Consider the following 13,883-nt stretch of genomic DNA (forward strand, 5'->3'; position numbering starts at 1 on the left):
CTCCAGGCTCCAGGGGCCACGTCCGGACTCACGCAGCTAAAAATGAGACACTGATAGTGGGTAAAATACCTCTGCAATGACCCCCGGAGGACAAGCATTTTTTCCTCTCCAAATTCAAAGTATTTTCCTCCAGGCTCCAGGGGCCACGTCCGGACTCACGCTGCCAAGAATGAGGCTTCGAGAGCGGGTAAAGTACCTCCGCAATGACCCCCGGAGGAAAAGTGTTTTTCCTCTCCAAATTCAAAGTCTTTTCCTCCAGGCTCGAGGGGCTAGGTCCGGACTCACACGGCTGAAAATGAGGTCAACCTATTGTTCAGTATGTTCAAGTTGAATATGTTCATGTTCAGTCTTGTGCAGACATCATTTTGGAAAAAATAAAATGGTTCCTTTTGGTGCGGAAGACTGTGTAGAACTACTTTTTCTCCCCTCAAGAAAATACTCAGGAATCATTAGAAGAATTGATAAGGAATTGCATTGATAAGCAGAATCAACAATGGCATTGACATTGATAAAATCTTATCAATTCCCACCCCTAGCTTGGATGTTGTTGTCTTCCGCTTTCCAAAACCGAAATTTGTTAGGATCATTGGATTTTGTGGATTTGCACTTGCTGGATTTGTTTGCCTCCGTTGACTGACTTCCTGTGCACGACCTCTGGACTGTTAATTAAAGAAACCTGCCTTCTGAACTGAATTTGGCTTCCTGGACTTTTCTCTGCCCCAGTTCTGTCCTTTATTGTCACAGAAATTGAGTCAGGAACACGTCATGTTGTGTTTAAATCGTGACTTGTGTTGGCACCCCTGTTAATTCCAATCAACCAAGACCAATACATATTCTGCATTTTCAGACTTCTGTTACCCAAACCTGAGACACTTCCAAGACAGCCTATTATTTCTGGGGGGTTGACTAAAGTTAAATGATTATGTTTATCAAGCTACAGTAAATTATCATTATGAAAGAAGAGTCAAATTCAAACTGAAATAGAAAAAGTAGAATCATACTCTAGTTTTGTGTTGAAGCCACGAAAGGTAGAGAAGGAGACGAGGCGGAGGGAGGGGAAACAGGTACAGTAGGGGGTCGAGGAGCTGCGAGAACAGAAGGGCTGTGATGCTCATGATGTGATTAAACGTCTGCTAGAACGCAGGGGTCTGGAACAGAGAGGTAGTAATAGAGAAAGAGAGAGAGAGAGATGAGGGGAAGAGAGAGGGAGGAACAGAGCTAAATGAGAAGGTAGCAGAGAAGACGGGCTCTTGGGATGGGTCGAATTTTGTGAAAGAAATTTCGTATTTTATGAAACAGGCAACACTTAAGTCAAGAGGTAAGTTCTTTTTTGGTTTTCTTTTTGGGTAAACTGAATTTTTTGACATCATTTGTGAAAAAGGGTTTTTAAATAATTGTTATTTTTACTGTTTGGAGCTAGTTAAGGTTCCAATTTCTAATATTTCCTGTAAGATTATTACATTATCATAAACTTTACTACTTTGACTGACGTGTTTTTATTGCATTGCACGATTCCCTTGCTTAATTATATTAATTCGTCTTCAGAAATTGTTCACTCACTTATGCAGGGGCTTGTTTCCTCATATCTGTATTTATAGTGTGTTTATTTTTAGCATGCGTGTGTGTGTGTGTGTGTGTGTGTGTGTGTGTGTGTAGAGGAATGCAACTGCAGTGAACACGCTTCAATTGGAAAGGTGCAGGGAGAGAAAGCGTGGGAGTGTTTACCCACAGATGGCCTCTCCATGGAGGGATTGTGATAGTCTACTGCCCCCTCCCCCTTCTGAGTCCAGCTGGCATTACTCATATGGGACTCTTCCTGGCCAAAAGCATTACCTCATCAATTTTTCTCTTACTTATTTTCTCCTGCCAGATAATCATTTTCCCTTTTTTTTAGTATTCCCAGCCATTTCCTCCCTCATCACACTCTTTGAATTTGTCATTTTGCTGTCCTCCTTGTCCCTTTGTCAAAGCGGCCAACCCTTGGTTTTTGGAGGGAAAACATTTGGGCCATCTTTGTATTGCTCTTAATATAGGTTTGTGCACAAAAAGTTTAAAATGTAGGACCAATTATTTTTGGTGTTTTGTCATTTTAGAGTGCTTGGATTACCCAAAGCAATATCAGCACTAACAGATACTGGATACATAAGGGATTTTGTACCCTCCCATATAGATACAGGTTTTAGAAGAAGGTCAGAATATGGACTCACTAATCTATACCAACTCCATAAAGATGGCAGCCTTAAGTCATTCAAACAATTGAGAGAGGAATTCATTCTTCCAAACACAGCCTTTTTCTAGATATTTACAGCTGGGGAACTTTTTAACTTAACATACAGAATGGGAGAGACTTATGAAGCCATCCATGATGGAAACATTCGTCATAATTCTGCTATTAGGAAACAGGGACAGAAAAGTAATATGTCATTTTTACCAATTAGTCCTAGACATGAATCTCAATAATACATCACATATAAGGGAGAGGTGGGAAACCAAGATGAGTATTGATATTTCACAGGACTTATGGGAGGATATATGCTCAGAGGCACATCTAGTCACCAACTCAAATGGGTGGAGGGAATTTAAGTGGACGATTATAACAAGATTCTTTAGGACACCAGAAATAGTTGCCAAGATGAGCCCATCTCCCTCAAATCAGTGCTGGAGAAATTGGGGAACCACACACACATATTCTGGTCTTGCCCCATAATACAAAAAAATTGGGATGTCGTTTTCAGGAAGCTTAAAGAAGTGTTCGAAGAAGATTTCCCGAAGGATCCGAGGGTTGCATTACAAGGTGTAACACCGCAGGGAATTGGAGGAAGAGGCAGAAAATACCTACTACAAATACTCTTGACATCAGCAGTCAAATGTATCATCGTTAAGGGGTTAAAACCTGAGCCCACCTTCACTCAGTTTATGGATTGATAAAGTTTCTGAAATACATCTGATGGAAAAGATAACATACTCTGTGAGACTGCAGAGGTTTGCTGGAAGGTGGAGCCCTGCCTTGATTTTGTTGGTGAAGTAAAGTTCTCTTTATAGTTCCTTTTATTTATTCACTTCTTTTTATTCATATTTTTCTCTTCCTTCCTTTTTCTATTATCTCTCTCTCTCTATGTATTATTTATTCTTCTTGATTAACTCATTCATTTAAATGTATGTCTGTTGTGTTGTGTTTATTGTTATATTATATTCTATGAAACCATATAGCAACAGATACAGTAAAGATGTGTAAATGAATCTTTAAAGCAAAAGAAAAACTAAGTTTAAAAAAAAGAAAAAAAGAACAGGAAGCAAAAAACAGTCGAGAAAGGAAAACAGATTTGGAGTAATGCCAAATGCCAAACTTCTAAATTGCTCTTCAAAATGAAAATATCAGGCTTGTAATTTTTAAATTTCAGGGCTTGTTGGGGCCTGTAAATAAAATGCATTTTTTTTTACATCTGTGAATATTGTTTGCAAAAGTGTGTATTTAGCATCAAAACTGCTCCATGGAATAATTATACATTAACTAAATGACAAACTATGAATCAGCATACCAGCTTACAACAACAACAACCACCCTGTCAGACTCCAATCACGTTCCAGACAGTGAATACAAACCAGACCCATCAAACTGGAGATACAGGGTTCTTCTTTTTATTGGACCTCGAGTGAAACTTGCTTTTGTGCACCTGTCAGTCTTATAATTGAATATGAAGTGGCACTCCGCCCCAGGTTAAACATACATTGAGGGGTCTGAATACTACCTGAAATCAGTTGTGATGTTATGGATGGCAAACAGAAAACTAACCTTCTTAAGCAGAAATGGATAAAGATAGATGATTCTCTTGATAACACCAAAGTTATTTCATTTACTGTTGATGTGGATTTAATTACCACCGGAGTACGTCAAGATGGGCGTAAAATTAACTTTTTACCTCCTCCGCCATTGGCTAGTGACCTCCAAAAATTACCAGCCAAATAAAAAACGACTGGGTTGGCCAGCATTGTCAATTGTCTAGTTTTCTTTGAAACGTCATGAAACGTGACATTACTCCGTTTGGCTGTCAGTTCCTCTTCTTGATCGTCTCCGGCCTTTTTGTTTAATCCTTTTTGTTTAATCCTTTTTGTTCGTGGTGGCTTCACGCCAGGAATGTGTCGCCACATCCTCCTCCAAACGCCCTTCCTGCCATGCTTCACCCATCACTGTGAACTTTATGTCAAAGCTGACTGGCCATCCCTGAGTGTACGCAGGCATACACATTGGCTACGTCTGATTTATAAATCCCTTCTTGGCTTGGTCCCAATGTACTTGTGTGTGTATCTACAAAGGTCTAAAAGCCACTATGCCTTGCGCTCCTGCGACACTTTACAAATGTGTGTTCCCCGTGTTCGGACAGAGTTCGCTAAGACAGCGTTCAGTTTTGCTGCTCCTACTGCTTGGAATAAACTCCAGAAGGACTTGAATCTGTCAGATCTTATCTCACTGGACACCTTTGTTACAATGTTACAATGTTACAATGTCATTTAGCAGACGCTTTTATCCAAAGCGATGTACATACAAGAACAAGAACAACACAAGCAAAGATCTAGACAAGAGGAAACAAGATCAGTAAGAGTAACAAGGTGCTTCAAGTCAATTTGGGTGCAGGTACTGCCAAGCAGTGTAAAGGCAATGTACAAAATTAAGTAAGGATTTTTTTTTTTTCACTACAATGAAGCAACCAAACCATTTAAGACCTTCCATTATCATCATCAACAATTAACATCACCACAATAATGACCAAAGTACCAAGTGCTGGGTCACTCCAGACCTGAACACAGATTCCCAGAGTAGAGCAGGACAGTGTGAGTCAACTGTAGCTGGAAGACATGATCTGCCACTGGGGACAACAGTGGAGAACAGTCTAGCTAAGTGCATAGTGCTTCCTAAAGAGCTGGGTCTTTAGCTGTCTTTTGAAAGTAGAGAGGGACTCTGCAGATCGAATGGAGTTGGCCAATTCATTCCACCATTTAGGGGCAACAGAAGAGAAGAGTCCAGCTAGTGATTTTGATTTTGAGGCCTTGTGTGCTGGAAGCGCTTTTCAGAGGCTGAGCGTAGCGGGTGAGTAGGGCAGTAGACCTGGATGAGGGGTTCCAGGTAAACTTTTGGGTCCATCTTAAATGAAAGACAGACCCCAGAACAGTGCCTGTGTTTTTAAATGCTGTTTTGTAATCACAAATTGCACTTTATTTGCAAATAAGCTTTTAAATTATTGACTGCTTCAACATACTGCCTGTACATATGCTCCATGCTGTTGAGTTGTGCTATATATTTTGACCATAGACTGTAAATAAAATGGACAGCGTTGCTCCGCCTCTTCCCGTCGTATGGTTCTGAAGCCAAAAAATCCCGCTCCTGGGCGCCGCCATTGTGCAGCCAGAGCCTGTGAAGCCACTGTAATAAGCTCCGCCCTACAGCGTAGCGTCACAAGACGCTGTGTGTCCTTTGAAGTTTCCCTCTACGGCGGCTGTGAATCAAAGGAAACAGGAAGAAAACCCCGTTTTTTAAACTCTAATAACTAACGAAAAAAAACTTTTCAGGAAAAAGAGGCCTTGGACACAAAACAGTCAAATACTAACTACATATCACCACAGCATACGGATGTGAGAAACATTTGTACAACTTGTATTTATTTTTTAAAGTTTGACTGCTCCCCCATTCAAATGAATGGGGGAGACAGATTTTTTTACCTATACTGCAGCCAGCCACCAGGGGGCAGACCCACTGCTGAAAGCTTCACCACCAGGGGAGGGAACTTCTCCCTTGATTTTGACATGTGCTGCTGACCTCTTGACCAGGTCGCCCTTGTAAATGAGGTCCTGATCTCAATGGGTCTCATCTGGTTAAATAAAGGTTAAATTAAATAAAAATTAAAGGGAATGAATAAAACTCCAGCAGCTGACGTCATGCAATTCCCAACGTACCAAATCACAACACAAGTACAGGGCGCTGCGAGGGTCAAAATAGCCTGACAGTCGGCAGAAATGGGCGAAAGTATGAAAACAAAACCTCACATGCAATACAACATCCCTCGGCCACTGGCGGGTGTGTGTTTTTGTTTTACACGCCAAACTAATTTTTCACCCGCCATTGGCGCTTGGCGGGTGTTAATTTTACGCCGATGCAGACAACCCTTTCCTCCTCCCCAAAGTCCTCCATGCGTCTCCATTACAATCTATCCGACATGGTCTTTATTTAGAAACTTACATTGTGTGAGATTATTTGCTTTAAGTACAAAGGATGGGAGTGATGTTTGAGTGATGGAAAACTTAACTGTACTTGTTGTACAATGTGTCTGTAGATGTGATGCATGAGGTCCAATTGTTCGTGTTGAGCTGCTTAAATAAACAGTTCATCTTTACAAATGGGAAGTTAGGTACTACAGTCTTTGAGTTTAACTAAGTAATGTTACATTTAGATCAGAATGCCCATCTGTTGTTGGATGTCAGGCTGTAGTTTGCAGTACCTTTTGGGTTATAATGGACAGTATTTGGCATTGTATTGTATTGTTGATGTAATAATAGACATACATTTGCACGAAGCATGCATATTTGTCTACTGTCATGTTGATAAAAGTATTAAAAAATTGAAAAATAGCCCTTTAAGGTACATTTAGGTCAATTCAAAAAATATGTGTTTAATTTGCAATTAATTGTGAGTGAACTAGACAATCATACAACTAATAATGATTAAACAGTTAATAATTTTACAGCCATACTTTAAAACTAGGTAACATTTAACCCCTCTAATGAAATACAGGTTACACCAGTTTCCATTAAACCCTGATTTCGTTCTAATATTAAAATACACAGTTTATATTTTGTTACAGTAAAGCATTTGTTGCTGGGTTGTGTATGTTTTATAGTTTTTTTTCTATTTTAATCACATTTTTAAGAAAGTAAAGGCAATTAAAAAGGTACTTTTGTTGGTCATCAATGCAGAATATACTGTACAGTGAGGATAGTAGTGATTGCATATTTACTGTGAAAATAAACACAATCATATTCTTTTATCTCAGTTAGACAATTTTCTTTGATTTTACTAAATAGCTTTTATTGCAAATCCTTCCTCTACATCTCTCTGAAATATTGCACCACAATAGAAATCTGTCAAACTGTGAATCTTTGTGTTATTGTCTGTCAAAAATGGAAAACATTTAAGTCTTACACAAATTTCTGTTTTGTGTTCCCCTGCTTTAAACAGGCCCAAAGCCTTGACTCCCCCTGAACCAGTTTTGGTTTGTGTTCCTGCGCTCAGCTGGCAGATTGCTTCTGTCTCGTGATCTATAACTCCAGTCTTTACCGTCTAAATAAGGACTTCCTGTCTGCAGTTACTGGAAGCTGCCATATTGGTGTCAACTAACTATCCTCTCCGGAAAGACTCCACTCTGAGCTGGAAGTATTCTTTGTTTGCCGGTTTCGTGAATCATTAAATGTTCCAAGATAAACAAGAAATCCTTTGATGAGGAGTGAAATTATGATCCTGTTGCTGAAGTGAGGTGTACTCTAGATTTGGCAAATTCTCTGTAAGGAGTTGTGCTGTCACTGCACTGGAAGTACAACCATCAACAAGCCGGAAACACTTACAAAATGTCCTGGTTTGGAGCTATGCCCTGTACATCTCTTCCCTGTTTGCCCTGCCTAGCACCCCGATCAGTTTTTTCCATTGGACTGCTGCTTCTGGTCCTTTGGGACCCCTCGCAAGTCAGTTGCCAGAATGATACAGAGCCAATTGTGCTGGAGGGGAAGTGTCTGGTGGTCTGCGACTCCACCCCCTCAGCTGAGCCATCGGGTAACGCTCTGGGGATGTCGGTGAGGTCCGGAACCGGGAGGGTGGCGTTTTCAGCTATCCGTAACACCAACCATGAGCCGTCGGAGATGAGCAACCGCACCATGACCATCTACTTCGACCAGGTCGGTCTCAGTTCCATTTAATAAGCAATAATACCCCTGTTTGTCCTTTGTGTTGTAAGTTTTGCTGGTAGTGGAAAAATATGAAAATACAGGCCTGATGGTGGCGCTAGGGAGAAGTTGGATGATCTCAATGCTATACAAATCCATCCCAGTAAAAGCATGAATAGATGCACCAATTTTCAAGGCAGTCCATCCAATAGTTATTGAGTAGTGTTCATTATAAGCAGCGGATATTGTAACATATGGAAAAATACTTCCTTTGGCCACCCTCACTCAAATGAAGTAATCTCAATTTAACATTCTGGTTGGAATTTCCCATTAGTCATGTATGCGTTGTACGTGCTACACTAACAAAACGCAGGCTACTTAATGGCTGCAGGCAAAAACCAAACATGGTCTGAGTCATTTCCGTCTTGTGAGTAATTAAACATAGTTAAAGCTTAGGTTTCAAAGGCAGGGCTCCACGTGACACTTCGTCAAATGGGATTAAGCTTGAGCCTGACAGTGAAACACAATAACAATAATTATAGGGGATGGTTGTGGATTAAATGTCTTGGAGCTGTGGCTGAAAGCCATGAAGGGTTTCTGGTATAATAATAATAATAATAATAATAATAATAATAATAATAATAATAATAATAATAATAATAATAATACATTTTATTTATAAAAGGCGCTTTTAAAGACTCTTTACAAAAATAAAACAAATATATTAAAAAACTAATAATTTTGACATGACAAATAATAATTTGGCTGATTTGTGTCTTGTATTTGCTTTCCTCCATCATAATAAATTTTTTTTAATTGTTTTTAAAAAATTCAAAATGTTTCAAGAAAAAATTTGTTCTATTGCTAGCTTTAGGTATTATCAATCCACTGAAGATGGGTGGCTTTGACAAAGTAAAAAATACATTACTAATTAGAGGTATCTTAAAAAATTTAACTTTATTAAAAATGTATATTACTATTATTATTATTATTAAAAGAAATAGGTTTCTTGAAAATGTATAAAAAAGGAGTTATCTGTTTTTGCAAATTAACTCTTTAAATGTTCTGCCTTTGCTCTCCTGTTTGGATGCAAAACAATACAACATAATGTTAAAAAGCAGGCTTACATTGTATTCCAAAATAAAAGACTTAAGTAAAAGATCCACAAACTTCAGGCTCCAACAGTAGAAAGGCTCAAGATCTGGTTGTATGATTTTTTCTCCCTTGTCATCTCTTTTTCTTTCCAGATCCTAGTAAACGTTGGCAGCCACTTTGATCCTGCAAGGAGTATCTTCGTGGCCCCCAGAAAAGGAGTCTACAGTTTCAGCTTTCATGTTGTCAAAGTGTACAACCGGCAGACGATACAAGTAAGAGCAACAGTTTGAGAGAGCTGTTTAACATTTTGGGAAATACTCAATCTGAACCAAATCCAGCAAAGGACTTTTTGGCTGGGTAGGATAGCAGTCCAGAATTCACCTATCAGTCCTTCTAGTGCTTTTTAATATGTAAAAATATCTGACTTTTTTTTAAACATTTTTCAAGCAAACAGCTGGGCTTTAAGAGGCTTTAAGAATATACTTGAATTTCATTAAAACAGTGCTTTATTTTGAAATACAGACTTGATGAAGTTAGATAGAGGTTGTGATTAAGAGCTCTTAAAGCTGCTGTTTGGAGAGAGACTTTGAATGTCAACACTACCTCACCCCACCAGATTTCCCCTACTTCTCGTGCTTGTTCTATGAGGAAGTAGTGCCGGCTTCCCAGCCAATCAGGACAACCTAGTGGGGTCCACCACTCGACCAATCAGGACAGAGGGTCAGAGAGTAGCTCTGATTGGTCCGTGATAATGGGAACGAGGGGAATAATAACATTGCTTGATACAAAAGCATTGGAAAACACAGAGATTTGGCCATAATCTCAAATTACTTCAATTACTGATGAGTACTGATGAGAATTGTTTTTTACCCCATTCCTACCTTTAAGAGCTGCTATTTTTATTTTTACTTTTTTAACAAATCCAAGGTAGATGTTTCTGTCTCCAGTCTTTTGCTAAAATTAGCTGACTATATATATATAAGCATGAAAGCATCTTGAGGAAAATAAAGCTGTGTGTTTACCTTCAGTGTGTTTAACTACAGCTTGCTAAAAGGCCCATCTGGTGTAAATATGACACAGTATTCATGTAGTAGTACTGTATTGGGTTCTGGTGTGTGACTAAACCTAAATCTAACCAAGTAACCTCAGTGCCTAAACCAAAACTAAACTTAACCAAACTACAAATGTGTTACAAAGTTCAAAGAAAGATGCTCATTATTTATGCATGTTCGAACCTAGCTGCAGTGTTTTTCCAACCAAACAAACGTTGCTTAGTCATTATCATGTCTGAGCTGCGTGTGACTAACCCTTTAATTATAGTCACACTCAGTGGTAGACAAAGTGCACGGCTTCATTACTTGAGTTAAAGTGTAGATACTCCAGGTCAAATATTACTCCAATACAAGTGAAAGTTGCTCTGTCAGATTATTACTTGAGTTAAAGTCCTGTAGTACTTGCTTTTAAAAATACTTAAGTATTCAAAGTACTTCTTTAAAAAATCTTAAAGGCATGAGTGCAGTCAAGAATACATAGAAGTACATTCAGTTACATTATGTTTATCTTGAAACCATTACTTGTTATCTCTTAAAACTATACCATGGAATAAAAACAGAATCTAAGTTACTCCAACAACTTAGTTTGAAATGTTCATCTGGAATGAAACAAACGTTACATAGCTCAACAAGCTTTCTCAGGTTGGACAGTGAATGTTTGTATGTTTGGGCAGAGTGGGAGACAGGGAGAACATTACAAGTGATAGGCCTCCGTATCATTCTTCATTTCAAGAACCTCACACACGGGCTGAAGATATGACCAGGGGTGCTCAGGTGGAGAGTTATAGCTATCATTACCACCTCTTAATGAACTGCCTGATCTGAGTGAAATTCGCTCTGTGTTTGCTCCAAGTTCAACCGTGGAGACGCATGATATACAGGTACGACTAAACCACTGAGACAAACAGAACTACACAAACATAGTTTACTGTCTTAGGGATCAGATTTCAGAAAGGAGGACATTCATGAGCTGACTTCAAAGCAAAAGTACAATAATTGTCTTCTGAATATAGTGGAGTAAAAGTAATAAGTATCTTCCAAAAATAATACTTGAGTAAAGTACAGATACTCAAAAATTGTACTGAAGTACTTTACTCAAGTAAATTTACTCTGTTACTGTCCAACACTGGTCATACTTCTAAGCTTACAGTCATTGCTACTGATTATTGAGGTAGCTAAAAAGTTTTTACTGTGTCTACTCAAGTCTCTCAACTCTAAATAATCCTCCAGCCAAACGCCAAACACATCATGAATCAGTGACACAACGTGACCAAAGTGAATCATACTTAATTGCCAAATTAAACATAATGGTGTTTGGATTTTACATAACCAACCTGCACCTTGTTTTCACTCTACCTCCCTCCCTCTCCTCACCCATCCTTGCAGGTGAGTTTGGTTCTCAATGGCTGGCCGGTGATCTCAGCCTTCGCAGGTGATCAGGATGTGACCCGGGAAGCTGCTACCAACGCTGGACTGGTGATAATGGAGAGAGGGGACAAGGCTTACCTCAAACTGGAGAGGGGCAACCTGATGGGAGGGTGGAAGTTTTCAACCTTCTCTGGGTTTCTGGTGTTCCCCTTGTAGGTTTGGTGAAGGTGGGATGGAGAACAAGCTCTCATTGTTGTGAAAGGGGGGAAGAACAGGCGACAGGGTATCAATAAAATTGTTTAATTTCACAGAGATTATAGTGGGTAAAAGTTGAAATCCGTACTGAGGTTGGATATGACAGCAAACTGGTTTGATGCATTGATATGTATCAAATTAACCATGAATGTATTTTACATTTCCATCCTTCTATTTTTGGTTGTGTGTTGTCCAACTACTGTAATGTGTCGTATATGCTTGCTAACACCAGGTTTCAAATTGTCAGAGATTGTGACTTTCCATAAATGCACGACATACAGAGAAACAAGTCTTTGAGTGAGTCAATAAAGAAAATCCTGGTATCTAATTTCTGCCTTTTTATCTATCTATCTATCTATCTATCTATCTATCTATCTATCTATCTATCTATCTATCTATCTATCTATCTATCTAATTTATAAAGCGCCAAATCACAAAAATCATTATCTCAAGATGCTTTTACAAACAGAGCAGGTCTACACCACTCTATGTTCTATTATTAACAAAGACCCAACATCTAGACCGGATAAGATCCAGTCCCCTCTTACAGACAGGACTCAGTCTGATCTCATCTTAATCCACCATGAGCAGAGCACTTTGCAGCATTTAGCAAGTTACAGTGGCAAGGACAAACTTCCTTTAACAGGCAGAAACCTCCAGCAGGACCAGACTCATGTTAGACATACATCTGCTGAGACCGTGTTGGGGTTGGAAAGAAGGATAAAGGAGAACGAGAGAGAGAGCGATGATAGTGATGATACGAATAGTAGTTGTAGTAGTAGTTGTAGAAGCTGGAGTCTGGCACATCCACAGCAGCAGAGATCCAGAGGAACCTACGAGACAAGGGAGCTCAGGGACACCAGAAAGGTCTATGGTTAGTAACTTTAATAGGACAGGGAGAGTTAAAGTAAGTGATGGGGCGGTGAGATAGGATCCCGGTGTGTCAGGGCGCCAATTCCCCCGGCAGTCTAAGCCTATAGCAGCATAACTAAGAGCTGGTCCAAGCCTGATCCAGCTCTAACTATAAGCTTTAATAAAAAAGAATGTTTTGATTATTAGCTTTTTAAAATCACCTCCTTTAATCTTCAAGTAGGTGAGTTATGACTGCTTTTCCTATACTTTGGAGTCACTGTGGGGAGATAGACACAAAGTGAAACGGCGACGTGTTGACCTGTAGACTAACTTGGCTTCCCCATGGTTGTCTTATCCTCAAAACTGTGTACATTTAGGCAAAGAGGCATTATATAAAGCATGTTGAATTATAGTAGCATTTCTCATGACAGTATTTCTATGGATTGACAGCCAGCTAACATTTGAGTATTAAGGATCGGATGAAAATTACTAAATCACAACAATTATATAATATTAAGCAGGTTTTGCATCTTTAAGTTTTGTTTGGTATCTGTTATAATTTTGACAAAAACAAATTTAATAATGCAAATAATGTAATGCAATTAATTTTAATACATTCAGCAAAATTCTGTTTTTTTTCCAGAATTTTTTAGAATTATTATTATTTTCACCCTGCTACTTTCTACATAACTAACATCTAAAATATACTTTTGTTACATCCAGTACAAGAATTTGCTGCATTGTATCACTTAATCTTAAAAATAGAAACCATTGATGCTATTATTTACTGACTTGGAATTCTGCTTTGATGGTTTTGCGAGTTACAACATTCATTCAGTCTCGTAAACCTGCAGGTAGTCAACATATTAAAGAGTTTAAGTCCATATAACATTTCTCTTTGAGGTAAATATCAACTTCTCTTATAAGAACAGGCTAACAATTCGCTGTCATGCCACCAAACCAAAACTTGTACACTTCATATGTGTCACATAAATCCCCTGATGCAAACAGGAGGTTGTTCTAAAAACAGGTTTGTACCTGCTGTGTGTCACACAAGTTGAATTGAGGATAACAGAGGATTGGATTTCTACCAAAAACACGTCCAAACTTCATGACAAGCTTTTCCAACATGGAGAGCTGTAAGAGAATGATCTTACAGTATTAAGCAGTGAAATAACTTTAACTTGAAGGCCCACATATATTCTGTGAGAGACACACAGCGACTGTGCGTTTCTCCGCAGTGGATCCGGTGGCAGATGGAGGATTGGCAGCAAGGGAAGCGTTCTAGTGCCAGAAGCCCGCCGAGTTCACACCGGACCGTCACATCCGATCAGT

The 13,883-nt window shown here is 39.1% G+C and overlaps 1 protein-coding gene across 1 annotated transcript; it reads left to right on the forward strand.

Annotated features, from left to right (window-relative positions):
- Window positions 1-2,902: 2,902 nt before the first annotated feature.
- Window positions 2,903-12,022, forward strand: si:dkeyp-74b6.2 (cerebellin-1). Its single transcript, XM_034676851.1, has 4 exons — window positions 2,903-3,015; window positions 7,229-7,938; window positions 9,174-9,293; window positions 11,460-12,022. Exons 2-4 carry the CDS (start codon window positions 7,615-7,617, stop codon window positions 11,655-11,657), a joined length of 642 nt encoding a protein of 213 aa, XP_034532742.1. The 5' UTR covers window positions 2,903-3,015; window positions 7,229-7,614; the 3' UTR covers window positions 11,658-12,022.
- The last annotated feature ends 1,861 nt before the right edge of the window (window positions 12,023-13,883 follow it).

The sequence above is a fragment of the Notolabrus celidotus genome, chromosome 23 (genome assembly GCF_009762535.1).
Source record: "Notolabrus celidotus isolate fNotCel1 chromosome 23, fNotCel1.pri, whole genome shotgun sequence".
In the NCBI taxonomy this organism is placed as follows: domain Eukaryota; kingdom Metazoa; phylum Chordata; class Actinopteri; order Labriformes; family Labridae; genus Notolabrus; species Notolabrus celidotus.

Coding starts and splice junctions, on each gene's coding strand:
- si:dkeyp-74b6.2 (XM_034676851.1), top strand. CDS start 7,615: ATGTCCTGGTTTGGAGCTATGCCCTGTACATCTCTTCCCTGTTTGCCC. Junction 7,939..9,173: donor TGACCATCTACTTCGACCAG/GTCGGTCTCAGT, acceptor TTTTCTTTCCAG/ATCCTAGTAAACGTTGGCAG. Junction 9,294..11,459: donor ACAACCGGCAGACGATACAA/GTAAGAGCAACA, acceptor CCATCCTTGCAG/GTGAGTTTGGTTCTCAATGG.